The 27,739-nt window shown below is 35.8% G+C and overlaps 1 protein-coding gene across 2 annotated transcripts; it reads left to right on the top strand.

The window, feature by feature from the left end:
• TOP3A (topoisomerase 3alpha) lies at positions 1-26,368 on the top strand. 2 transcript variants are annotated; one of them, XM_086438268.1, is made up of 23 exons: positions 1-800; positions 888-960; positions 1,539-1,661; positions 1,805-1,926; positions 2,017-2,089; positions 2,201-2,317; positions 2,946-3,029; positions 4,439-4,618; positions 4,763-4,891; positions 6,025-6,099; positions 6,223-6,312; positions 6,463-6,567; positions 7,393-7,427; positions 8,642-8,771; positions 10,672-10,724; positions 10,801-10,900; positions 14,089-14,127; positions 19,832-19,910; positions 20,074-20,145; positions 22,184-22,261; positions 23,819-23,992; positions 24,239-24,359; positions 25,830-26,368. In XM_086438268.1, exons 1-23 carry the CDS (start codon positions 328-330, stop codon positions 26,071-26,073), a joined length of 2,769 nt encoding a protein of 922 aa, XP_086294394.1. In that variant the 5' UTR covers positions 1-327; the 3' UTR covers positions 26,074-26,368. The 2 variants fall into 2 exon arrangements, with proteins under 2 accessions (XP_086294394.1, XP_086294395.1); XM_086438269.1 differs by having other exon boundaries at positions 731-800; positions 888-956; positions 25,830-26,367.
• The last annotated feature ends 1,371 nt before the right edge of the window (positions 26,369-27,739 follow it).

Raw genomic sequence — 27,739 nt, 5'->3', positions numbered from 1 at the left:
TCCTTTTGAGCTCGAAGATCTGAACTTACACATTACTCCCAAACTTAAAATTGAAGTCAAAGGTGAAAAAAAACCTCCGATCATCTTTTTGGATTCTACAAGGTGAGCCCAAGGACCCTAGTGAGGGTGCAATCCTTACTATCTTAGTAAGGTTAGCCGGACTCTTTCTAGTTAGGTCAAAATGGCGGGAAACCAAAAACTCTCTTTTATACCCTATAAACCATCTCGCAGAAGCACAGATACATACAGTGACGATGGCCTTGTTGAGAGAGAAACCGAATCACCATTTCTCATACGAAGCTAAGTTGTAGAGAATCAGCATCAACCATGTCAGGTGGACGTACCATCCGTGTCCTGAACGTGGCAGAAAAGCCATCAGTGGCCAAAGCCGTGTCAGGAATCCTATCTAGAAACCAAGGTCTTCGTGTCCGAGAAGGTCGGTCTCGATACAACAAGATCTTCGAGTTCGAGTATTCGATCCGAGGCCAACGATGCAACATGCTTGTCACCTCTGTTACAGGACACCTAATGGAGCTGGAATTCGAAGATCGGTATCGAAAGTGGCACTCCTGCGATCCAGCCGATCTCTACCACGCCACAGTACGGAAATCTGTACCACAGGACAAGTTGGAGATAAAGAGGACATTGGAGGAGGAGTCGAGGTGGTGTCAATGGCTTGTGTTGTGGCTTGACTGTGATCGAGAAGGCGAAAACATCGCATTCGAGGTGGTTGAGGTTTGCTCTGCCGTAAACCCTAATCTTAACATATGGCGTGCTCGGTTCTCCGCGTTGATCGATAGGTGATTATTTACTCAATTGGATTCTTCTTTTATGTTCATTTCTTGTTTGTCAGAATTAAATGATGTTTGGTTATGTGTGAATGTTAGGGAAATTCATGAATCAGTGCAGAATCTTATTCGACCAAATCAGTTGTTTGCGGATGCTGTAGATGCTAGGCAGGTGAAATCTCTTTTATGTTTTCTCCTCTCGTTTTTGGTTCATTTAGAGAAAATGTACACCTGACTCTATAATTGATTGGGTGTTTGTAAATTTACTTGATCGAAATTTTTTTAAATATATTTGGGAGTGTTCATCAATACCTATTCGATGTACTTAGATTCTCAGTTTCGGCATCTTGGTAAGCAAGCAAATGGATTAAATAAAGGTAACAATTGGATACAGAAACTCAGGGGCATACCTCTTACAGTATAACTTTTAGAATTCTGAAGGAAAACAAAAAACTGAACATAAATCTACTCAGACAAATCCAAAAGAAATTCAATAAGTCATCGATTACATAATGACACGTTTGATTACATGATGACACAAAGGGTTTTGACTCGATCCTTTTAGATAAGATATTAAATATGAAATCTAATGGGTACTAAAATAATTTTAATTACTAAGAAGGGCTCATTACAGTGAAACATGTGAACTTCTATGGACCTCCCACCTTAGCTGGCACATAGAATAATCCTAGTCGTGCGGCAGTATTACTCTTTCAATAAACATTCAGGTTGATTTTGAACTTTCTGCAGGAAATTGACCTACGGATTGGTGCCTCATTCACCAGGTTTCAGACCATGCTGTTGAAAAATGCCTTTGTTATTGATTTCACAGGGGACGACAGGAGTCTTGTTCTAAGTTATGGTCCTTGTCAGGTTTGAGAACCATTTGATGATCTTGACTACTATATCTAATGTAACAAACTTGATGTACCTTGTGGCTCTAATGCAATTTCTCAATAAAAAAAAATATTTACTGACAAGTTGGTCTTATTAGATTCCTCTTTTATGCTATGTAGTTCCCGACACTTGGGTTTGTTGTAGAACGATATTGGGAGATACAAGCACATGAGCCTGAAGAATTTTGGATGATCAATTGTTCTCATACCTCAGAGGAAGGCATTGCTACTTTCAATTGGATGTAATTTGTTACCGCTACTGACATATTATAACTCTCTCTCCATTGTTTGCAATCATAGTTCTTATCTCATTTATTGTGTCATTATTGCAGGCGTGGACATATGTTTGATTACACTTGCGCTGTTATAATTTACGAGATGTGTGTGCAGGAACCTACTGCCACTGTTAAGTCATATATGAACCAAACACTTGAATGTGATGCTAAGTTCCACACATCAGTTGTTACAAAATATGATTACTTTTTGAAGTTTATATTGTCTTTTTTCTATTTATAGGTTACAAAAGTTAGGGATCAACAGAAACTGAAGTATCCCCCACATCCTTTGAATACGATTGAGCTTGAAAAGCGTGCATCCCGGTACTTCCGAATGAGCTCTGAACACACTATGAAGGTTAGCTTTTTTCCATTTGGCACTTGCTTCCACCAGCCTCACTGTGTTCTGGTTCCATGCTTATTCCTCTTTAAACTTGTATAATTTAAGTGACTTGAACACTGGAATATCAAAATGTATGTCACAACTCTTTATAGTTTCGGCCATTGTAAATTGAAGTATAAAGATGTGGTTAATCCATGCTTACATTTCTTGCAAACCTAAAGTTGATTTCCAGGACTTTTGAATTTTCGAACAACTTCATCTTGATTTTTTTAGCACTTGTGTAATATAGTAACAGGCTGCTTCAGAATCTTCTATTACCTTGTTTTGGTTTATATATTTAATATCCGTTAATACCTGATATTTGACATTTTGTTTTCTTTGCTTGTGCAATAGTGCTTATTCCCTTGTTTTTGTCTCCTTTACTGTTTCTACGGTCTACCATATCCCTTGATGCGATCTTCGATATCATATGTGTTCCATACTATCTGCTATTTATGCAAACTTTTAAACTTACAAGTTTTTCTCAAGCATATATGTTAATTCACATCATCATATTGTACTGATGTCAGTATCTTCTTAATAAACTTAAGTTTCTTATTTACAAATTTTATTCAGGATTGATTCTTGTCTTGCATTGTTTCAGGTGGCTGAAGACCTTTACCAAGCTGGTTTCATCAGTTACCCTCGTACAGAAACTGACTCTTTTTCAGCTAGGACCGATTTGCATGTAGGTAACTTAACAACTTGTTGACAATCATGTTACAAGTTCTAAGAACAATGGTATTTTTAATTGTTACTTTTCTCAAATGTCATCAGCTAATTATTTTTTCCCTTTTCATTGAACACTATACTGATGATTATGAAATTGTGATGATATTTTATTAAAACCATTTACCCTGAACCCATGAATTTCAACTGAAAGTCAACTTGAAGTCATTAGTTGCTTTCTCCTTGGCCCAAAGGCACTCGTACAAACCTTGAAGTAATAATTGGAAACTTAATGTCTGGTGCTTGTGATGCCATACCTCACAATCCTATAGTCTGGTAAAGCTAATATTGGAATGTTATTCATGGTTAAAGTCTCCAAGACTAAGGAGGGTCTATTGGACCAAAATATGGCCATAATCTCTAATACATGCACATTCTATCTAATAACAATTGATAGCCTTGCACTCTTGCGTTGACCACTACAATCATGAAAATCTGCCCGTTACACTTTTTGCAAACATGGCAAGTTCTAGAAAAGAGAGATGATTATCGGGAGTCATCTCTGAGAAATTGGATGATTTTAATTGGGTGGTCAAGTAGAAGATTGCGAGCTAGATAAATGGTTTAAAGTATCAACATAATTTGTATCTTGTATTTACTTGAGTTACATAGTGAAAGTTGTGATAGTCAGTGGCCATGGATGTAGCCCTTAGCGGTGAACCATGTAACTATTGTCTCTTTTGTGGTTGTGTGCTTTGTCTATTTCTTGCTGATAGTATTTCTTGAGGATTCTTTGATTATTCCACTACGCTGGGGACTATGTTCCAACAACTAGTAGTGGAGTGCGAGTGAGCAGGGTCTCATCTCATAATAAGCCAATACCATGGGTTCGGTCGAGCAAGATACCAGTTTTTTGTTTTGATCTCAGCATTGCAGTTCTGCAAAATTGCTTGCTTGCTTTGTCTATTTCTTGCTGCTATTATTTCTTGGGGATTATTTGATTATTCCACTACATGGAACTATGTTCCAACAGCTAGTATTGGAGTGCGGGTGAGCAGGGTCTGATCTCATAACAAGCCAATACCATGGGGTTGGTCGAGTGAGTGACTAGTTTTAGTTTTGAGCTCAGCATTTCAGTTCTGCAAAATTGGTTGCTATTCAAGATCTAATGAGTTTCGTGGTGTTGTCTTTCCAATGGTTTAATTTGGTCATATTTGAGTCTAGTTCTAGTCATTGGTACTTCCTGTCCATTATCAGAATTTTCTGTATTTGCAATCTGTTGGTTTCCGCTGTCTACTCTGTTGAATATTTGAATGTTGGGCAATTTTTTTTTTAAACTAATGTTGGTTCTTGTGTACTTATAGGAATGATTGCTCATTTTCTTTCAATGAATTGAAGTATCATAAAGTCCTCTTCAATTTGATGTAGGCAATTGTGCAAGAACAACAAGGACATCCTGAATGGGGATCATATGCACAACAACTTTCGGATCCTGGAACAGGACTTTGGAGAAACCCCAGTGATGGTGGACATGATGATAAAGCACATCCACCCATTCATCCAACAAAGTTTTCCACTGGAGAATCTGGATGGAGTCAAGATCACTGTGTAAGTATGACTTACCATAACCGTGAAGAGATGAAAGTTTTGCTGTGAAAACTCTTAAGATATTATTCTCTTTTATCTAGAGTGAAAGAACGTGGTTTATAATGTTTTTCTGGAGTTCTAAATTACTATCTTGATTGTATCCAGAGATTGTATGAGCTTGTTGTTCGCCATTTCCTTGCCTGTGTCTCACAGCCAGCTGTGGGGGGTGAAACTACTGTTGAAATTGATATTGCTGGTGAATTGTTTTCTGCATCAGGACGTGTAATTATAGCTGTAAGTGTTCTAATGCAGTATTTGTTTCTCCATGTGTTTTTTGAGGTATCTGATAACAAAGGCAATATTCAGAGAAAGAGACGTAATGACTAGATTCAATAATCGAGTCAGTCTTAGATCCAATCAGCATTTTGGGTTGGATTATAGGAGTACTGTATTAGAGCAGGTTGATTAGTCTATTTTGATCTGTACTAGTGGGTTCGTGGGGGACCAGGACTTACTAGTAATTATTGACAAAGTTTAGGGTCAGAGGTAGTACAGTTGTAAAATTCAATGGTTCTTCAATAGAACTATCTTTCAAGTTGGTATTTTTGCAACTTAGCAAGAACAGATGATATATGTCTCCAGTACCCCCTGTTTTACTTTCCATTATAATAAGTAGAGTGCTTATACACTAGAATTTGTTGTTTTAATTTGCGTCATATGAAGCAAAGCCTATGGGTAAGGTCCAATGCATGTGTTGTCCTCCCTGTAAAGGTCTCTGATACTTCACCTTGGATGTCCACTTTTTAAAGCTTTATGTGTTGCGAACAATATTTCTCATAGTACCGATAAAGTACCATAGCTTTTGAGTCTTTATCCTATTCATAATAACTTACTTTCATTGATGTTTTTTTTTTTTCTGAAGTATATTCATTAAGTAGAAGATAATCTTTTGTAGGAAACCTTTTATGACTTATCATTATTATTTTTGCAAATGATTTCTTAGGAATAGGATATATGAATTAACATTCCATTCCTTCCCCCCCCCCCCCCCCCCCCCCCCCAACTAAATATCATCATATATTCATAATTAATGACATTGGTACTTAAGAATTGTTTGACAGCTGATATTCCAGCATGCTTCCACTTTTTATATTATTTTTTCAAGAATTCTCACTATCGTCTTCAATTCCAATATATTTTTAATGCTTTTATGTGGAGGGATCCCTATGGTGGGCTTTTCAGAGCTTTTCTGGATTGCTCATTTGTGGACAATACTTTCCTCAAGTCAACGTATTAGGTTCCCCTTCTATGTACTCTTGAGCTATGGTATCATTATCCTTCATGAAGGAAATTACTAAAGGCTTTTGCTATCAATCTGCACATCTTTGGGTTTCTGTTACTTAGTTTTGCCTCTGGATGTTTCCCAGAAAAATTATTTGGATGTGTACCGCTTCGAATCTTGGGGAGGTTCTATGATCCCAAAATATATATTTGGGCAACAGGTCTGTTATCGATCAGCACATTGTACGTATGCATTTTCTTATGTGACTTGAAGAACTGTTTTGTGTTTGCATTTCTGGTCTCTAATTGGGAATGCTATTCCTAACTTATTGGCGATGTTGCAGTTCACTCCAACAACATTGACTCTTGATTCTGGTGTTACAAGGCCACCGCCTTTGTTAAGTGAATCCGATCTGCTGAGTTGTATGGACAAGGTCAGGATGATTTCTCTGTTTTGGATCTACCTCGAATTGACTTTAAAAGATGTTGCATTTTCTAATTTCTACTCATACACCATAAGCATTTTATATGTTGTTTGTAGTACTTCTATAAAAAATTTGCATTTTGTTTGCCTGATTATATAGGCAGGCATTGGCACTGATGCAACAATGCATGATCACATAAAAAAGCTTCTTGATCGGTTTTATGCAACTAAAGATGCAAATACTCGTTTCTCACCTACCAATCTTGTAAGTGGTATTCTCTTAGAAAGTTAATGACACATTTTTTTTTGTTCCCTATATGCATTTGAGTTTTTTTTGTGTGTGTCAACCTGAACCTTTTGAGGGTAAGACTGCGATGATGATTCTTTATGTATGTATTATGTGAATCATTTGGTCTGATGAAAGTGGATGGCTTTATGTTGGAGGGCGACTTAGATTCAAATTGTGTTCCTGAATGTCCCATGATTGACTCATACATATATAATTTCTGATGGAGGCGTTTGCGTAGTTATGTAAAGTTGCAACCATACAATGCTGTTAAGTAAGATAGGCACATAATCTCTCTCCCCTCCCACCCATCAGAAGGGTGTGCAAAAGTATTCACATCCTCATGGGTATCTTCAAGTAATGTTATGTTCTAGCTCTAGATATCCCTTCAAGACTACTAATTATCGCCCTCAGAAAAAAAAAACATTCACTACTTTTTCTTTTTAATGGTTAGGAATGGAAATGATCTGTGGCATTGATAACTAATAAGAAGGTTCCGTTGACTCAAGAATGACACAAGATCTTGACCGTGTAGATACAAAATCCAATGGTTGAAAATTATCCTTGAGATGAGTATCATCAGGATATGTACTGTTGAGATACACATAAAAATCTCAACTGTTGGATTTTGTGTTTTCATTGTCAAAATCTTGTGTCATTTCTTGAGTTAATGGTACCCAACCCATATATGTTGTCTCTCCGTCTCTCTCTCTCGCTCTATATATATATATTGGCTAAGTGTATATGCTGTGTATTTACAACACAATGATTGTTTGGCTGATTATGGGCTTTATTGAATTGTAGGGCGAGGCACTGGTAATGGGATATGATGACATGGGGTATGCCTTTTCCTTTTGTTGTTCTTTTAGATTAATTCCTCAAAACATGCAAATATTTTCTATTGGACTGGTTTATTGAAAAGTATGTTTATTTGTCAGTAGTGGATAACTAGTAGGTGGTGTTCCTTTAGATTTCTGGCTCATTTTCCATGTGCATATATTTCCTCTCTCAGTTTGGATGCCCCATAGCTGAGATGGATACATTTACTTCTTGAGCTTGTGAGTTTCTTCGTTTGCTGCCTTATGTCTTTTGTTGGGACATATTGGAATGCAACCGAATTTTAGATAGTTAATGGGAGACTTGGGGGAGGTGTGCAAGGCTATTAGAAATGAATTCTGGGAAACTAAGGATCTGTATGATTGCGAAATGAAATCAGTGGGAAAATGATTTTCCCAAGCGGGTTATGTCTGGTATTTGTACTCAATACTCTAGCTTGAGTTAATTGTTGAAACATAGGAGTTGTAAATGTAACAGTGTCAAAGGTGCCACTGGGGTGAGTTAGTGAAGTAATTATGTTGTAATACCACATAGCTGGGTCAAAACCTACTTTCACCTACTTGGCAATCTAAAAAGAAGAAGAAACAACATCATCCGGATGATAACACCATGACAGATGCAACTTTAATGGCAAAGCATTGGGTTTAGGGTGCATGGGTTTCACACTATTTCTTAGGTTCATTATAATGGTCAACCTTTATGGATAATAGGTATTACTGATTGGTTGTTTCTTGAGACTAAGATGTTATAGATGCAATTGACATAAATGTCTTGATGTCCATATTTGATAAACTACACAAAAATACAGAGAAATCTTTGCTACCAGTCCAAGCTGTTTACATCACTTTGATGATGATGATCTGATCTATTTTATTATACCGCAGACACATGGATCCACTGTCTTTGTTTTTAAACTTTGAATTGTGTTGAACTTGATGTATCAAAGAACAGCATTCCAGGCAATGATATGTTTCTATTTGTAGTTTGACTCAGTTTGAAAGGAAGTTATTACTTTTAGAATTATATTAAACATGTTATTTTGATATCCTGGTTTTCAGATACACACATATGAAATGGATATAAAAGGGGAATGATTGATCTGTTCTCTTTCTGTTGATATAGACATCTATGGACTCTAGTCCTCCAGGTTAAAAATTATATTCTTCACCATTTGGGTGTTTATTTGTTGTGATGATATTTAGAATTATTGTTTTAGGTATGAGCTTTGGAAACCATACCTTAGATCTATGATGGAGTGTGACATGAAAGCGGTTAGCATAGGGACAAAGAGAAAATCTGAAGTTTTGGAGACTTGCTTGCAGCAGATGAAAGCTTGCTTTTTAGATGTAAGTAGGTACAAGACCTGATTTTGTTAAATTAATACTGAATAATTTTTCTGTGAAGTCATCCTTTAACTTTTAATTTCTCCTTGTCTGTTTTTAACTGTTCTTTCTCTGTTTTTTTTTTATTGATTCCATGATGGGCTAGCTCTCTCTTTTCTAATTTTTCTTTTACCAATCTTGTGCAACTAGTTGAAATGTCCTTCATACCCTATGTGCTTTGTATTCTGAGCTGAAATTGACCAGGTAAACACTTAATAAAAAAAATTGGCCAGGTAATATGCTTATATCCTTGTTCTATTCTTCATAGTTCCTGTACTAATATAAAATACAATTTTTCTCACCCACACCTCTACTATATCAATATTTAAGTGCGCAACAAACACTTCTAGAACAATTTTCTAAATTACATATGGACTTGATTTAGAGGTCATGGGCTGCATCTAGTGATGGATTTTTCTTGGATCTAAAAGAGATGAAGCATCCCTTTTGTGGATGAGTTTGATTCGAGTCCTAATTAGAAAAGCCTAGAGATGGATTTTTGAGCTTTTTTGTCATTGAGATATATTACTTATAGCCACCAGTTTCATTCTTCATAATTCTTGGCAAGGGTCTTTGGTTTACTTTAGGTTTCATATTGAGAAAACCCCATGGGAAATTTAGCGGGAACAAAAAAGGGAAAAAATAAAACCAACTTAGCCAAAAAAGGAGTATATTTAAGGCTATAAATGCACATTAGGCTTTATATGAAGTTTATAATAATCACTAGAAGTTTAAATTACATATTAACTTAATAAGAGGTTCATAATTTCATATGATGATTTATGTAATGGATTGAGCACTAGAGAAGGTGAGAAAGATGCGTACAAGCTGGCATGAGAGAAAGAAAAACTAAGGGCCTAGAAAATGGTAGGTTTATTAAAGGCAAAGATGGGAGAGTATTGCTACGAAATGAAGATATTTGATGAAGGTGGTCAGGTTATTTAAAAAAATTATTAAATGAGGACTATCGAAGGGTCATGGGGTTAGTAATGAATACATGGGAGATCCAGACCATTCATACTAACCTAGAATTAAATTTTCACTAGTGAAATCAGCCCCACCAATGATGAAAACAGGTAGGTTTTTGGACCAAATGGTATTTCGATAGAAATAGGGAAACACATGGGAACTTTTAAATTGTCCTAGCTAACTAAAATATTCGATAGTATTTTAAATATTAAAAAGATGCCAATTAATGGAGAAAGTGTATTGTAGTATCTATATATAAGAATACACGAGACATACAAAACTGTACCAACTATTTAGGTATTTAACTTATGAACCAACTATGAAACTATGGGAAAGAGTGATCGGACAAAGGTTAAGAGTTAAGGCAAAAAATTAATATATCGGAAACCAATTTGGTTATGCTGAGTAGATCAACCATCGAGGCAAGTCTTTCTACTTTTTTTTTTTTTTTGAATAGTATAATATATTGAAAAGTGGGAAAACAAAATACAAGGAGGCCGAGACAGCCTCACACAGATCAACAAGAAAAAGAGAATGAAAAAAACTAAAAAACTACAGAATCATGATAGAGAAATATTGACATATGGTTTTTATTGACCTAGAGAAAACATATGAAAAGTACTAGAGAGTACTTTGCACTGTATGAAAATTTCCCATTTTCGGGAGATTGAAATATATCTTGACGTCAATATTCAATATCTTGGTTCTATAAAATAAATATTTGATTCTTGATTAGGTTGTCACTTGTTCACCACCTGCTTTTTTCTGAACCTTGAGCAACTTATGCATTTTGTTTTTTTTACTATTGTCAGACATTGTATTTCCACTGTAATTTGAAGTATTTATATGTGTGGTTAGATGTGAATTGTCATAACAAATTTGGATATGTTTGCAGGCGAGGGTGAATAGAGTTAAACTCCTAGAAGCCATGGCGATTTTTTTTGATAGGTTCGACCTAACCTTCTCTAGCGATTGGGGTTGTTGTTACTTTTATGGATTATTTAACTTCTATCCTTATATTCAGGTCTAACCGACCAGGTGGAGATGAGCAGAGTGTTGTTGGAGATATTGTTCGACCATGTGGTGCTTGCCATGAATCTGATATGACGCTAAAGCAAAGACCGGTAACTATCTTATTAGCTTTTACAGGAGCTACATAATGAATCCTTCTTTGGTAAAGGAATCATAAGTTTCCTTTTTTTTTTTCCTCTTTTTTTATCATTAATCATAACTAGTCATTTGGTTTCTATGAATTCGTAACACTTGTCTTGGAACTTTATGTAGACTATAGTGTCCATGTGCTAATGATATTTCTCATCTAATGTATGTTCTGACCAACTCATGAGCAGAAAGCTATGAATTATGCAGGTGCAACCTACTTGAAGTATTTTATTGACTACATTGTCTATATGTTTTAAAATTACAGTCATGTGACTCTAGTAGTTACTTAACATCATATCACTGCAAGTGTAAGTTGTTGCATTTGGGAATAATGATATTCTATACCTGTGTCAATTGTCATTATTTCCATACCCGATTGCTTGCTTTGAGGTGTTATTTTATTAACTTACCAATGGACTATGATGTGTAGATATGCATATGGCAAGGTTTATGTTCTTGCTTATTTTCGTTGTCTTGGTCAGCTGACGGATTCAGGTTGAACGAGATGAGAAAAAAGCATTGGAATAATAATTATATGTTTTTATATGCAAAGTTATGGATATATTACAAGAAATCATTCTATGGTTCATATTAACCTTTGATTTTTCTACTTGAAATTTCCAAAACTAGTCATGTTTTCATCTTATACTTCAAAACTTCTGTCTTGTTCTTGAAGGTTTAAGGTTGAAGTAGATAGAATCTTGAGGTTGAAGATGTCCTTAGATGTTGAAGACCAGTGTTGTCAAATGAGATCGCTTATGCTATTTTCTATGAGTAAATCGCATATGCCATCATGGCATATGCGATTTAGGGTTTCTGGTTCATTATGCGATGGCATATTACTCCAATAGGCAATGATTTGACTATTGGAGCACTAAATTCAAGTTTTTTTTAAATTTATCTTCTCCTACAACTACCCTATTTCCACCCCCTATTCATGCACTATTCTAAGCTATTTCTTTTATTCTTTCACTCGCATCTATTCACTTTAAATCTTATTTTTAGTTTATTTTTTCAAAATATTGAGTTTATGCATTCTAACATAAGATCATAATATCCAATGATTAAACTATTAAAGCAAAATCCACTTTAATTATCTAGAACTAGAATTTGATAATTAAAGTAGGCCACCTTCGTATCATGAATAGTTTATATATTATTGACTACTTAGCTTCTTGAGTTCTTTTATTCTTGTTACTAAATGACTAAATGTAATCAATGTTATTCAATTTGAAAAATGAGTGCTATCCAAAATCCAAATATATTGTTGTAGGTTTGTTTTTATTTTCTTATATTTTTCTGATTTTTTAAATATCCCCCCCCCCTTATTTTTATTTTTTACTGTATTTATTTATTTATTTTAAATAAAAAAATATTTTGTGCAATATGCGACCGCATATGCTATTTGATAACATTGTTGAAGACAGTGAGTTACATGGTTAAGATGGGGGCATTTCAGTTAGTTTTCATTACTTTAGTTAAAGTTTGCAAATTCAAAACCCTAAGTACAGGGCGTGTAGTGAAGTAATAAAATACACGAGAGTCCGAAGTCAATCCCCAAGGATTGGTATGTAACCAAAACTATCGGATTATGAAATCTAAAGGGAGAATAATAAAAAAAATCTGAAATTTGAAATTATTTTTGAATGAAAACTAAATCTAACTATAAAAAAAAAAAAAAAAAAAACTAGAAGTCAATTTGGGAAAAATGTTAAGGAGTCAAAAAACCCACCACAAAATTATAGCAGATATTTTTATCACTCGATTAAATTTGAATAAAAATTCGATTTAATTGGAAAATCTAGAATTGAGATTTGCACCGGTTAAGTTTTCCATAAAAAAATTTGAATTTATTAAATATATTTTTTAAACAATTTCCACCCTTAATTTACTACAGGGAATCTCAAGCATCTTATGTAATCAGAATATACATCAAATCAATAGATTTTATAGGTAAGTTAAATTACTAGTACTTAAATCAAACAATAATTTAATAAATTCAAGAACAATAATCCACTAATTTATGCATACAAAAAATTCAATTACAATCCTGTGGCTTCCTTCTCCCCTTAACAATGATTTTAGCCGTCCATCTTAAAATGTATCATTTTTTTTTATTGACTTAAACAAATAAAATGACAATGATTCAAGTACGTGTCTCATTACCACAATGACCCAAGCACAACACTTCCAACACTTCCTCCATTACCATCCCTTTGTGTCCATCATATAAAGCCATTCCAATGAACCAACTTTCACTCGTGGCAATTGATGTTCAATCCCTAAGAGGCGGATGAGATCTTCAGATACATGTTTTTTATGATCTGATAAAGGATCAAACTTATTCCAATGTTCCTGCTATTCTATATTTTCTTTGGGAATCACTCAACCTATAGGAACCATTCATGATACCTAAAGGAGGCAGAGGTTTTTCAGGAACAAATCTTCAAATTAACAAGGTTTCAGCTTGTGAAAATCTACCTGACCTATTTATTATTTTTAATACACCCTATATCTGGAAAATAGGTCAATAGCTATTGACATTTTCCCAGAATTTTTCGTAGTGAGATCACCAGTGAATGCTACCCCAACTTTACTGCTTTCACTTGAGGAACCCTCATCAATGATGTTTAACCAAAGATTGGCCTTCTCTATGAGTATTTGATCAATGTAATGGCCTCTGCTATACATATTTGAAGACTTGGAATATATACTGTAGGAAAAGCAACCTTCGTCGGTTTCTTATGTAATCTATGTTGTCCAACAGAACGTGTCATGGTAAATATCTGTGGAAAGTTTCATCATTGGCATTATTTTATTAGGTTGTTCCCCTGGTTCTTTGTTTGTATCACTGATGATTTACTACAATATGGAAACATTTAAATCTCATATTTTTCTTTTTGATCTGGACGTGCTAGAACTTTTGGTATGGCATGTTTTGTTTTTTTTGCATTAGCAAATTCCAGTAATGTATCTACCTTTCAGTTGATATCTGTAGTTTTACTTGTATATTCTCTCCCACGCGCAATCATTCTTGTTCATATTTTGGATGAGTTGCAGTTCAAAATAGTTTTACTTTTGAAGTAAATTTTATTTTACAAGTAACTGTTTCCTAATTTCATTTTTGTACAATGTTCTTTCCCTTTTGCAGGATGGTAAATTTATGGTTGGATGCTTGGGCTTTCCACAGGTTGGTTTTAGTTGGTCCTTGAAGTCTGCTGTTTCTAGAATGTTATACATCCAAATGAAATATTCAGTTAACTTTTACAAATGAACTAGCTAGTTTTCTTGTTCATTTTATGTTTTAACATGATCTATGTGATACCCTATAAAAACATTTGTGTGTGTGTGGGGGGGGGGGGGGGGGGGGGGGGTATGCTATCTTTATGCTTGAAAACTATGCCACCTGGAAACTTAGATGTGATCCAACGTATTTGTATCTACAAAATATGATATAATAATTCTAGATTTTCTATCGATATTTTTACATTAAAAATTTCTCGTTTGATATTGCACTCTTATTACTTTCTTAACTCTTAATGATTTTCTTGTTTATTGTATCAAAACAATGTATACAAGTTTTTTTTTCATGACATAATCCCAAAGTAATGATGCTTACCTTACAAAGCTAGGAAGTAAGGAACATTAGCACAATATTACATGGGATGTCCATTTGTGCCTTGGTGTCACAATCATGGACTATTTGGCAACGGAGGGACCATGTGATGCACTAGTCATGGCTCAACTATCGAAAGCCTTGACTGCCTGTATATGCCTACTACCTGATACGATGTTTTGATGTTTCATGCAACACTCACATACGCGCAATGCTATGTTGAGGGCTCCCCACACCCATGACAGTGTAATTGGCCATAACCCTAGTATTGATGCAACATATGCATGCTATGTTGAGGGTTCCCCCACTGCCTTCCTTTTTTTCTGATAAAAATAATAAGGTATGTGGACTGTATCAACAACATAAGTATGAAGGAGTAGGGAAGAGAATCCCCTATGTTCAACAACTCCATGTGCACAATCATACCATAACCAGGACCCCAAGCTATTGATTTGGGGGCCATGACATCATGGTCAGAGGTGAGTTATGACATGTTTGACCCAGGCATTTTATTTGCATTGAAGTGTATTTATGATAACTACATATTGTAGGAAACTGAATTTATTGATAATTCTTTTTCTATTGCTATTACAAATGCCTTAATAGGGTATTTATAGACCAACTATCCTATTACAAGAATATTCTAGAAAACTATCTTATTGTAGAAGATTACAAGAATATTCTAGAAACTATCCTATTGTAGAAGATTATAAGAATATACAAGAATATTCTAGAAACTATCCTATTGTAGAAGATTATAAGAATATACAAGAACATTCTAGAAAACTATCCTATTTTTCTAAAATAAGTGTAGATTTTTCAGCACTCCCCCTCAAGCTGGTGAATGTATGTTTTCCATTCCCAGCTTGCCAATGACCTTTTGAAATGTGGTTCCAGGTAATCCTTTAGTTAGAACGTCTGCCAGTTGCCCTTCTGTTGAAACGTATGGGGTGCAAATTAAACCACTGTCTAGTTTTTCCTTTATGAAATGTCGATCCACTTCCACATGTTTTGTACGATCATGTTGCACTGGATTATGAGCAATATTGATGGCTGACTTGTTATCACAATACAACCTCATTGGACTGTCCCAGGTGATTCTAAGATCTTCCAGAATTATTTTGATCCACAGAAGTTCACAAATTCCTTGTGCCATTGCCCGAAACTCTGCCTCTGCACTTGATCTTGCTATAACCGGTTGCTTTTTACTTCTCCATGTAACTAGATTTCCTCCTAGAAATGTACAATAACCGGACGTCGATCTTCTATCCACCACAGACCCTGCATAATCTGAGTCTGTGTATGCTTCCAAACGCAAGTTTGCTCCCTTTTTAAATAAAATTCCCTTACCTGGACTACCTTTTAAGTATTGGAGGATGCGGTATACGGCTTGCAGGTGTATACTCTTAGGATTGTGCATGAATTGGCTAACCACACTAACAGAATATGCTATGTCAGGCCTAGTATGAGAGAGATAAATCAGTCTTCCAACCAATCGTTGATACATCCCTTTGTCTACAATCTCATCTTCTGGAGCTTCACTTAGCCTATGATTTGCTTCTATCGGTGTCTCCATGGGCCTGCAACCTATTTTTCCAGTTTCCTTGAGAAGATCTAGCACATACTTCTGTTGTGAGACAAATATTCCTTCTTTGAACGAGCAACCTCTATACCTAGGAAATACTTCAACTTGCCTAAGTCCTTTATTTCAAACTCTTCTGCAAGACGTTTCTTGAGTGCTCCTTCTTCCTTCGCATCATTACCAGTGACAATAATATCGTCCACATATACCAGTAGTGCAGTTACTCCCCCAAAGGCCGAGTGTTTTATGAATAGAGTGTGATCACTTTGACTTTGTTTGTAGCCCATTCCTAACATTGTCTTTGTAAACCTTCCAAACCATGCTCGTGGAGATTGTTTCAACCCATACAATGCTTTCTTCAACCTGCATACCTTCTTATCTCCTGAATTGTCATCAAATCCTGGAGGCCTCACCATATAAATTTCTTCCTCTAGGTCTCCGTGAAGGAAGGCGTTTTTCACGTCGAATTGGTGTAAACTCCAATCTAAGTTGGCTGTTAATGACAACAAAATCCTTACTGTGTTCATCTTAGCCACTGGTGCAAATGTTTCTTCATAGTCCACTCCATAGGTCTGTGTATAACCCTTTGCAACTAACCTGGCCTTGTATCGTTCAAGTGATCCATCAGCTTTATACTTCAGAGAAAACACCCATTTGCATCCAACAGGTTTCTTTCTTTTGGGTAGCTCTACCAACTCCCAGGTTTTGTTCTTCGCGAGTGCATCCATTTCCACTTTCATAGCATGTCTCCATTCTTCTTTGCTTAGGGCCTCGGATAGTGTTTGTGGTATGGTTGTGGAGTTTAGATGGGTGAGAAAGCTTTTGTGTGATGGTGACACTTTTTCGAATGACACAAAATGAGACAATGGATATTTTGTACAATTTCGGGTACCTTTTCTAACTGCAATGGGTAAGTCAAGATCATTTTTTTCAAAAACTTCAGAAGACAAGTTGATGACAGGGATATCAATATTTACCTCATTTCCGAGAGTTGGTTCAGACGCTTGAGTTAGCTTCGGCTTAGCAGTGGAACCTCTCTTCCTTGAGTAAACTTGCAATGGTTTCGTGATAACTGATTCAATACAAGTATGTCCTGGGGTTATAGGTTCAAGCTGTCCAACTTCGGGTTGTTTTGAAGGCTCAACTTGTTCTTGTTCAAGTTGTTTTGGTGGTTCAATTTCAGGCAAGGGAAATGGTGGAGTGTTTTGGGTTGGTGGTTGGCTAGCTTGAGCAGGAAAGTCCATTAGAAAGCCATGATCCCCTTGATCCTTATCTTCACTAGTAAGTGTCTCCCCCTGAAGAGAAGGTTGGAAAAAACTTTCACCTTCAACAAAAGTTACATCGGCGGACACAAAGATTTTGCGAGATGGTGGATGATAACATTTATAACCCTTTTGAGTTGAGGAATACCCCACAAAGACACACCTAAGAGCTCGAGGATCAAGTTTACTACGACCATGAGAATGAATATGAACAAACGAGACACATCCAAAAACTCGAGGTGACAATCGATTGTGAGATGCAAAATCAGGAAAAAATTTGGAAAAGACCTCCCAAGGACTTTTAAAATCAAGAACTCGAGATGGAGTACGGTTTATTAAGTGGGTTGATGTGAGAACTGCTTCACCCCATAAGTATTTGGGGACATTCCGTTGGAATAACAGTGCACGAGTTGTTGACAAGAGATGGCCATTCTTTTTTTTTGCCACTCCATTCTGTTGGGGTGTATCTATGCAAGAGGATTCATGTATTATCCCCTCTTTTTGAAAATATGGAGATAATACTTTATTAAAATATTCTCTTGCATTGTTAGATCTTATTTTTTTAATTTTAACCCCAAATTGATTTTTGACCATGTCATGAAAGATAGGGAGAACCGTACAAACATCAGATTTTTGTTTTAGCAAAAAAACCCATGTGACACGAGTACAGTCGTCAATAAACGTGACAAACCATCTAGCCCCTGAAATATTTGAAATTCTTGACGGTCCCCAAATGTCACTATGGATTAATTGAAAAGGAAATGAGGATTTTTTATTACTCAAAGGAAAAGAAACTCGTTTGTGTTTGGCAAACTCACAAATGTCACAATGAAATTCACGAATATCAATATTCTTAAATAAGGAAGGAAACATGATACTCAAAGTCCTAAAGGAAGGATGTCCAAACTGAAGGTGATAAAGCCAAATCTGGTCTTTTATTGGAGATCTTGTATTTGACAACAAGGAAGATGGATTGTCAATCCTGCAACTCTTATTTTTATTCTGCACATCAAGGTAATAGAGGCCACTGCTTTCCTTAGCATGCCCAATCGTCATCCCCGTAACTTGGTCTTGAAAAATACAAGAGGTGGATGAAAATGTCAAGCTACAATTCAAATCCTTTGTAAGATTTTGGACAGAGACTAGATTTATTGTAAGTTTTGGAACGTGCAAAACATTTTTCAGAATTAATGAAGGACTTATGTGAATATCTCCTTGACCTGCTACAGTAGCAAGTGACCCATCGGCCAATGTAATTTTTCTATTACTAGAACATGGACTATATGTGGAGAATATAAAGGAGCAATGAGTCATATGGTCGGTTGCTCCTAAATCAATGATCCAAGAGTCGAAATAGTTACTATCCGAGACATTAAAGGCATGAGAAGAAGAAATCATACCTGAATGTGCAAATGAACACATACCCGATGGTTTCTCCAAGGAGTTGAGAAGTGATCTTAGCCATTCAATGTCTTCTTTGTTGATCTCCTTGCTGTTAGAATTCTCTTGAGCACCCGAGCCATCACTGCCGGTTCGTGCCAGATTAGCATGTAACTTTTGTTGCCAATTCTGTTGCCAGTTTCTTGATCCTCCATCATTTCTACCAGAAAAGTTTTGTGGTCTTCCATGAAGTGTCACCATCACAGACTGATTGGTGGCTCTTGACTCTTTTGATATCGTGAATTTAGCAAAGATCACAAGGGAAAAATAAAGGGAGGGTAAAAACAGATGAACAACGAACAAGATGGAAAAAAAGAAAAAAAAAATCGATTCCTCGGATATGAACTTAAGGCTCTGATACCATGTAGGAAACTGAATTTATTGATAATTCTTTTTTTATTGCTATTACAAATGCCTTAATAGGGTATTTATAGACCAACTATCCTATTACAAGAATATTCTAGAAAACTATCTTATTGTAGAAGATTACAAGAATATTCTAGAAAACTATCCTATTGTAGAAGATTATAAGAATATACAAGAATATTCTAGAAAACTATCCTATTGTAGAAGATTATAAGAATATACAAGAACATTCTAGAAACTATCCTATTTTTCTAAAATAAGTGTAGATTTTTCAGCACATACCCCTAGAGAAATGATGGCATTTGCAACCTAAATTCTTTAATGAACGCTGCGTACATGTAATGAATAATAACTGATAAAATAGCTAAATTTAAAATTTTCATGGCAAGCATGATGACCATAGCTACACATTTAAATAATGATAAGTGCAAAAGAAAGGTTTTCTACATGTATCTGTCGGATGTCATACAAACATAGGGTGGGACCTAACATGCATAAAGTATTCTTATAAACAGAAGGTTTCTTTTTTTTATGAAGCCACTGGAACTTTTATATCATTCTCAATGACTTCTTCTGTGACAGTTTCTTTGTATTAAGTGTAGTGACAGTTGTTTCCTACCCCTTTCAGTGTAGGAATGTTGTTTGGCTTCCAGGATCCACATCAGAAGCAGCTGTTACCACTCAAGTTTGCAACTCATGCACTCCTGGTACATATTTGCAGTTCTTATTGTTCTATTTCTATTCACCTCAATTAACATGGTGTGGTTTTCACTGGCATGTTCCCTTAATTCTCTATTTACTTCTTGTACTTCGGCCACTCAGTTTCTGTTCCAGATCTATTTACATTGTCTATTTAAAATTTGTTTCCAGGTCCTGTTTTCATGATTCAACTTAAGTTTCGTCAGATGGAGATACCACCCAACTATGATACTGATCATTTGGGTATGTGCACCATTTACATTCTCTCTGCATAATTCAATCTTTGCATGTTGTTTTCAATAGATGGAAGACGCATCCTTATTTTATTTTGTTGAAGTTGTAGACCATCATATTGTAAAAGTTTTAGCAATTGATCTTGACATTTGGTACTCCACATGTCAGTTCTCATCTTACTTTTTGGTAGTTCATGGCTATAGATAAATCTTTTTCATGAACACAGAGAAGGTGGTTAAATGCCAACCAAGCATAGAATTATTAAATATTCTACTATTGAAAGAGGCAATAAGAACATACATGGAATAAAATCCAAAATTTGTATCTTTTAAGACAATTCTAACCGTTTTAGGTTCTAACAAGATTTTTCGTTTGGTTGGTGAAAAGTAGTGTCAACTGCCAAAATCAATGGGACACCAGTCAAAATCGTCCTGATGGAGCAATTTTTTTTTCCATGGTTAATTTGATGGAGTAATGGAAAATTGCTCATCTAACTAAACACCCTACAAGGCCATGTGTATGACATCCACATCACCACTAGATGGATTATTGTCTTTCACTGACAGGGTACCTTTTCAATAAACTAGTAAAAGTTTACATGCATTGCAGTTGATAATGTGGGTCCGCTCGCGTGGGTGGAAAAACAGAAATTCTAAAATGCATATTGCGTTAGGACTAACATGCCATGGGTAATGTTCAAAGTAAGCACGGAACACAAAATTTCTACATAAAATATTGGACCTTACATAGAGGTATTGGAGGTGTTTCCTTGCATAAAATATCTAGACGTTTGGGTCTAGGGGAAATGTGTATTTGTAAGATTCTTACGCTCTATAAGGGGATATTGAAAGGAGCACAATTGTTGAATCTTTAAAGATCGTAGTCAGACGGTGTGAAATGAGATTTGCTACAGTAAATGTGGAGGGGGGTTAGGCTTTGGCCTTCAAGGAGGTGGACACAACTCTGCTTGAAAGTTGCTTTGGAGGTATGGTATGGAGCAGAAAGAAATAGCCTTTGGAGAATGTTGGTTATTCTTATCAAATATGGTAATGAGGGTAAGGAGTGGTACCTTGAAGGTACCACTTTTCATTTCTGATGAGGCTTGCTAGGGATTGTGAAGCAGTTGTAACTTTCAGAAATGGTATTCAATTCAAAATAATTTCAGAGAACCCCTTCAGGTTTTGGGAGGTTGTGTGGTGTGGTGAATCTTCATCGAGGCTGGCACCCCATCAATTTTTTCTCAAATGGAATAAGGGAGGATCTCCTTTATGTTAAAGATTACGAAGATTGACGATATGGCTTCATCTTAGGACTTGGAGATCCGGAAAAACCTGAACAATTGGGAGATTGTTGTCATGTAACCCTTCTTGATGGATCAGTGGATAGAACTTACAGCCACTGGAAGATTGTTTGTTCCTTTCTGATGAAATCTTCTTCCGTCGATAGAGAAGAGTGCTATTTGAGAATGGCTCTGTTTCTTAATGCAGGAAATTCAGTGAGGACAACAATGCAATTTTTACTTAGCAAGTTAGAATTTACTGGACTCAAATAATATTATTATCTCATAATATACGAAAATATACATTGTTAGGCTATATTGATTTGTTGTGTATCCATGCACTTTATTGTCATGTTTTGCCCAGAAAGTCAATGTGTAAAAGCATCTATTATTCACGGCATTCTGAGCTCGTCAAGTAACTGCTAATATGGCACAGTTGGGATGGTTTGTGCATGTAAACTGAAGACAATGACAACACTTGTGTGAAGTATTGATTTGGTGCAAGCTGAGGATTCTAAAAGACATGAGAAAGGATGCGAATGAAAAATGATACGAAGGCAGATGTTTTGGCTGAAGATAGCGCTAGATGTAGTTGAATGATGAAAATAGATTCGTATTGTTAGGGCATTGGTGATGTTGATTTGTAACTTGTTTACATGGTTTATTTTCCATATCAGTAGTTATTAACTTAAAATGTTCATTTTATTTAATGATTTTGTGGTATGTAATTGGCATCATTACTGAATTACTCACATATCTTGTTGTCAGGTTGCATTGGTGGCTGCGATGAGACACTTAGACAATTGATAGAAATTTGCAGAACAGGTTCCCGCAATACTGTCCCAGGTCTGTGTTATAACCTTATTTATTCCCCATGTATAAATCTTATACGAACTAAGTTGTTGGCAACCTATGTGCTTGACCAAGTTTGAAGTATTACAACAAATGAAACTTATTTCTAAAGCCAAAACAGTTCAAACTTAGTTCTAAAACTCATTTTCCAATCTGAACCAGGAGTTGATTTGCTAAATCTACTTCATCTTTGCTAAAGAACTATAGATAACTGCAAGTTTGGGAACCCTTAATTGGAATGTAATATGCCATACTGATGGCTTGTAAGAACTATGATTTTATGTTATTTCATTATCTTATCTTTCCTAGTCGAGGATAAATGATTCTCGTTTGAGATAGCTTTTCTTTACTGAGATATGACTTCAGTGATCAATATGACTGTATCCTGAATCTAAGTGTAGCTTGTCGGATTTTTGCAAGTATTTGACTAATTCATAGCTCAAGTTGATATGGCTTGATCTAGTACATCCTGACCTTTTAGACAAACAGTTGCAAAAAAATCAAGGATTACGTATTCCACTTCAATGTTTGTTCTTTATGGGATTTAAGAGTTTTGAGGGTCTAATTTTTATTCTAAGCAGAACTTCATATCCTTCTCCTTCCCTTCCTCTTTATTATCTCATGTTTCTTGACTTTTATGGATATGTTAGCGAAGAAAATTGCAGTTGTATGTGACTCGTTGTGCTTTTCTCCAGTGTAAAAAGTAATTGTTTCGTGTAAATCTGAGGATCGTGTCAAATGAGCAAAGAAAATGTAAAGCTGAGAAATTGAGTTCATAGCTATTATAATCTTTGGAAACTTAAAACTAAAGATAGAGAAAGTTTCCGTCAGTGTGTATATAGCAATCACAAGGCATATATTTTTTCTAATTGGAAATAAATGATCTATTAACTATTTTTTTTAACGTTCATTGCTATTGTGCCTTTCTGTAATTCTGTCCATTCCCTCTTATTTTTTCTACCATTTTGAACATTTCCATTCGAGTTTGTGTGGATTTAATCACACAAAAGGTTGGTTTAAAAGCTTTCATTACCCAATACAATATGGTAACTTGCACACCATCAGAGCTGAAGAATAAGAGGAAAGCAAAGTGCCAGTTGTGTGCGAAGTGCATGCAGAACAGGCACTTTTGGAGCTAGGGTGAAGTTCCATTATTCAAGTTCCTATGATTTAGTGACCAGTGATGCCACCATGGTTTAGTGACCAGGATGCTTCTTATAACTCAGATAAGCATAAGTCTAGTTGGCATAGTGAGCTAAGCCCCCCAATGTAAGACACTTGACTACGTCATACCCAAATACAAATTTAACAGCACATTTGTAATGCCAAAGTGTAACATTTTTTGGTGCTGGCTACTCAGACATGGAAACAGAGATTCTTAATTTTGAGTGCAATCGTCTTGAATATGATAATCCCTAAAATTCAGGGTACAAAAGTCATAGATCCACGCTGTCAGAATTTTTTGAGAATACTATATCATAGTTAGGTGGGGAGGGGGTTAAGTAGTACTTTTAAGATGTAATGCACAAATCTCTGACTATTTTTTTACAGTTAATGCAGCAAGAGGGCGTGGACAAACAACATCCTCCAGTAATGCCCACAGAGGGAGCACAAGGCAGAGTGCTTGCATCCACTGCAGGCAAACAGGGCATTCTTCAAATGATTGCCCTTCCCAGGTTCCACATTCCTCGAGTGTTCAGTCTCGCAGAAGAAATTCACAAAGTGGTACGATAGATGAACTACCTTAGCTCCTTTGTATCATTTTGAAGATCCGTAGAAGCACTATCACATGCATGCCCCAATAGTCATTCCTTAAGAAGGCATTTGCCAATACATTTATCTCAGGAGCTTTGAAAACTTTGAGAACTCTTCAATAACCTCTGCTTCATGCTTACATTTCTTTAGTAGCATCTTCTTCCAAAACTATAGAGGTTGAACTGAAAAGCTGATCTTGTGTTTCTGACAATGTAGGAGAAACTTCGATCCCATGTAATATATGTGGAACACCATGCTCTGTGCGAACTGCTAATACAGCTAACAACAAGGGAAGGAAGTTTTACTCATGTCAAATACGGGAGTGCAATTTCTTTGTGTATGTATACTTACTTTTTCTCTCTGCTGACCTGTTTTGGCTTCTCAATCCTAGCTCCCTTTTTGGTTTCCCCCGTCTTCCAGCAATCAATCCCGTCCAGGGACTTAACACATATAAAATGCTCATAGTTTTAGCTTGGTTCCATCTTTTGTTACATTCAATACCATGGGATAAAATGTGACATTTTCATGAAATTTACCAAAAATTTCTATTTCCCCAGGCCTCAATAGGTAGTTCAACTGACATCTTCTTTTTGTATATAATTAGGTAGAGATAGCTGTTCATTTCGTTAAATATTTCAATAAATAATAAATTTTGACTGATTTTCTGAAAAAAATATTAATATAATTTATGAAGTAGCAAGCAATATATTAGAAAAGACTTTTTAGTTACTCATAATATTCATTAATTAGTAGAGGTGAATAATGATCAATTAGTTATTCATACTTACTTAGATTTATTATAACGTACATATGCGTAATTTAAAATCTTGTCTCGAGACCATGTCGGTTAGGAGAAAAGTAATGTAATTAGGGAGTGATTGTCATTTGTAGCTTGTTGTTTATCAAAAAAAAAAAAAAAAAGGTCTCAATTTAAACATTTCGAAACAATCAATGTTTTGCTTCAATCTCAGTTGAAATCATAATGTTCTTTCAGAACATTCCAAAATGAGATGAAACTTTGGACCACGAGCACCCACATACAATCATTCATGTTCAATTAATTACCTTTATAGGTAATTTTTTGTACACATTTAGAAAATAAAAATAAAAATAGTAAGGCATGAATGGAGTACTTAATAATTTGTTAACAAGTATTTTACTTGTAAAGGTGTATATAGTTAATGTGACAAGATAATTCTCATTTCCTTGTATACTTGTTTTTAGTGTCATGCTCTTTAATTCTTGCATCATTGTGCATTAGAATGTTATTAATCTTCATTTCCACTCTCCATACAATTGTTTCTATTATAGTTTGGCGACTTGTTTGTCTGTTTTCATACATGTTTTTTCATTTTCTGCAGTTTCATCATTTCCATGAAAATGGAAATGAAAACGGTACTAATTTTCACTGATTGAAAATTCTCTACAAAATGTTTTCATTTCAAAACTGGCAAAACAGACACTGAAACCAAAATTTTATACCTTGGTCAATGTAACATGACAGAATATGTTTGTCTTTATTTGAAATATGCAATTCCTGACTCTTTTAGGTTTCTCCATAGAAATTGTACACTTCAAGTCCCTTTCATATATCTCAGTGTTCTATATTTGGTGGTTTTTGTACATATTTCATGGTCAAATGACCTCTACTTGCTTTCTGAAACATTCTGATCGGCCAACTTGCAAATCCTGTTATTTTCTTGGTTGGAGTCTGGATTACAGATTTGATATTTTTAAAAAGTAATTATGAAGAATTGAGGTGTTGTAGCTGACCAATATCATATATGACATGTTGTATATGGTGCAGATGGGAGGATAGCATTAACAACAGCACAGCAGGAAGTGCACCGCATGCAAACAGTGGTAGGTCAGCTTCTAACACCAGATCCAATCCCAGCAGGAGGGGTGGCCGTGGAAGGGGTGGACGCAGTGGACAGAACACAATAGACGCAATGTTTGTGTCAGCAACAGGTGACCCCATTTCTGGTAGGTGTTATGTTTGTGGTGATCCATCACACTTTGCAAATGTGTGCCCAAATCGTGGTACATGACCTATAGCCCACAGGATACAATCAAAGAAATTTCCTGATTATCTGCTTCTAATACAAGGAAACAGTTCAATTTGTCACAGACCATTGATGGTTTCTTGTGGACTTAAATTAGAAAGATCTATTGTTATTGGTACTTCAAGTCATATCATACATGACCTGTTGTATATTGTTATTGGAACTATTTTAAAGCGATGACTGTCACAATGTTCCCATCCTTGCATGATGTGAGAAGCATTCTTTGTAATTGAGAAACCTTGTATCAAATCTTGAAAATAATAAAATCTAAAATAAACAAATACAAAATACAGTAAGACTTGATGATTTTGCAGTGCCTACGTCCACAGATGTATGTGTAGGAAAATAAAATTTTAATCCTGTCGTTCGTTCTATTTTATTTTTCTCATACAACTCCGAAGGACCGCTTGTGATTAGGGCTGCAACCTGGGCTGGCTGGCCTGAGCTCAACCCAATTGATGAGTGAGCCTGGGCCGAGTTATGTAGAAGATAAGTTGAGCTATCTTAACCCGAGCTCTAACTTATTGCAAGAATATCACGTTTAGTGGGGTTATCCAGCAAGCATGCAAGTTTGGGAAGTAAATCAAGCTCCTGTTGACTCCACGTGAGAGGATTGATGTGGTACATCTAGTTCATTCATGTTTAACAGGATCAGATTAACCTCGACACTCAAAATGCGAAACATACCAACTTCCCAGTTTGTAGATTGACTAGTGGGGATTGCAGATTTTGTCTAATTTGTAGGTCAAATCACTGTGACTTGAAACAGAGCCCATTTAGGAGAAGAGAGAGAGAAAGGGGCTGGGCTTCTTGTCAATTGAAGTTTGATATGAAGTGACGCAATACATATGAGGACACAGGTGAGAGATTTATTTTCAAGCTTCTTGCATCAAGAGAGGCCTACAAAGGGTAATGGACTTGTTTTGCAAAGGTAACCCATGAGTGTAAGTGCACGTGTCAAAGTATCAACCCTAATATGTGTGGGTCACAAATACTAAAATGAAATAACCTCAAATTTTAAAGTATCTTCATCAACCGACACTGGTCCCTCAAGAGAAACATTATTGATGCCCTACACACACCTGTTCACTTGAAGTACTAATAAATGTAAAATGCCCCTTTTAATACAGTAAGGAGTCCGTATCCCATGATGCCCTTGAAGGCCCACCACCCATATCACGCACCTCTCTCTCTCTCTGTAATAATTTTGACCAAAATGTAATTTTGTAACAAACTGATTGAAGGGCACATGAGAAGAGCTTGTGAACTCCCTATCTAATGATGGACCTCCAAATCTAATCGGTGACTGACTGCCAATACACACACACCTCAACTCCTCCCAACCGACAAATATTATATATTTATTATTATAATATCCCACCTTATTATTCTTGATATATCTCAGTCCACAACCAAACAAGGAAACGTGGCGGTGGCTCATTGGATATTGTCCAACTAGAAAAAGATTTGATTTCGAGGCAAGCGAAGGTCATTTTCATTTTCACTCATACATTACTTCTGCCTTCGTTCATTTGTCCTTATCTAATGGACATGTATGCATGGACATGGACCCCCCTCCCCTCTCGGAGTAACGGTTTCATCTCCTTTATTTCCTTTTCTTAGTTAAGAAGCGTTGGAGTTTTTATTGTTA

Source organism: Akebia trifoliata, chromosome 4, assembly GCF_017979445.1.
Source record: "Akebia trifoliata isolate Shusen 1 chromosome 4, ASM1797944v1, whole genome shotgun sequence".
Lineage (NCBI taxonomy): Eukaryota > Viridiplantae > Streptophyta > Magnoliopsida > Ranunculales > Lardizabalaceae > Akebia > Akebia trifoliata.
This window is presented reverse-complemented; position numbering and strand designations above follow the sequence as displayed.

Excerpts from the sequence above, each read along its gene's own strand:
- TOP3A (XM_086438268.1), top strand. The coding sequence starts at position 328 with ATGTCAGGTGGACGTACCATCCGTGTCCTGAACGTGGCAGAAAAGCCA. Across the intron at positions 801-887 it reads TTCTCCGCGTTGATCGATAG|GGAAATTCATGAATCAGTGC; the intron begins GTGATTATTTAC and ends TGTGAATGTTAG. Across the intron at positions 1,927-2,016 it reads ATTGCTACTTTCAATTGGAT|GCGTGGACATATGTTTGATT; the intron begins GTAATTTGTTAC and ends TCATTATTGCAG.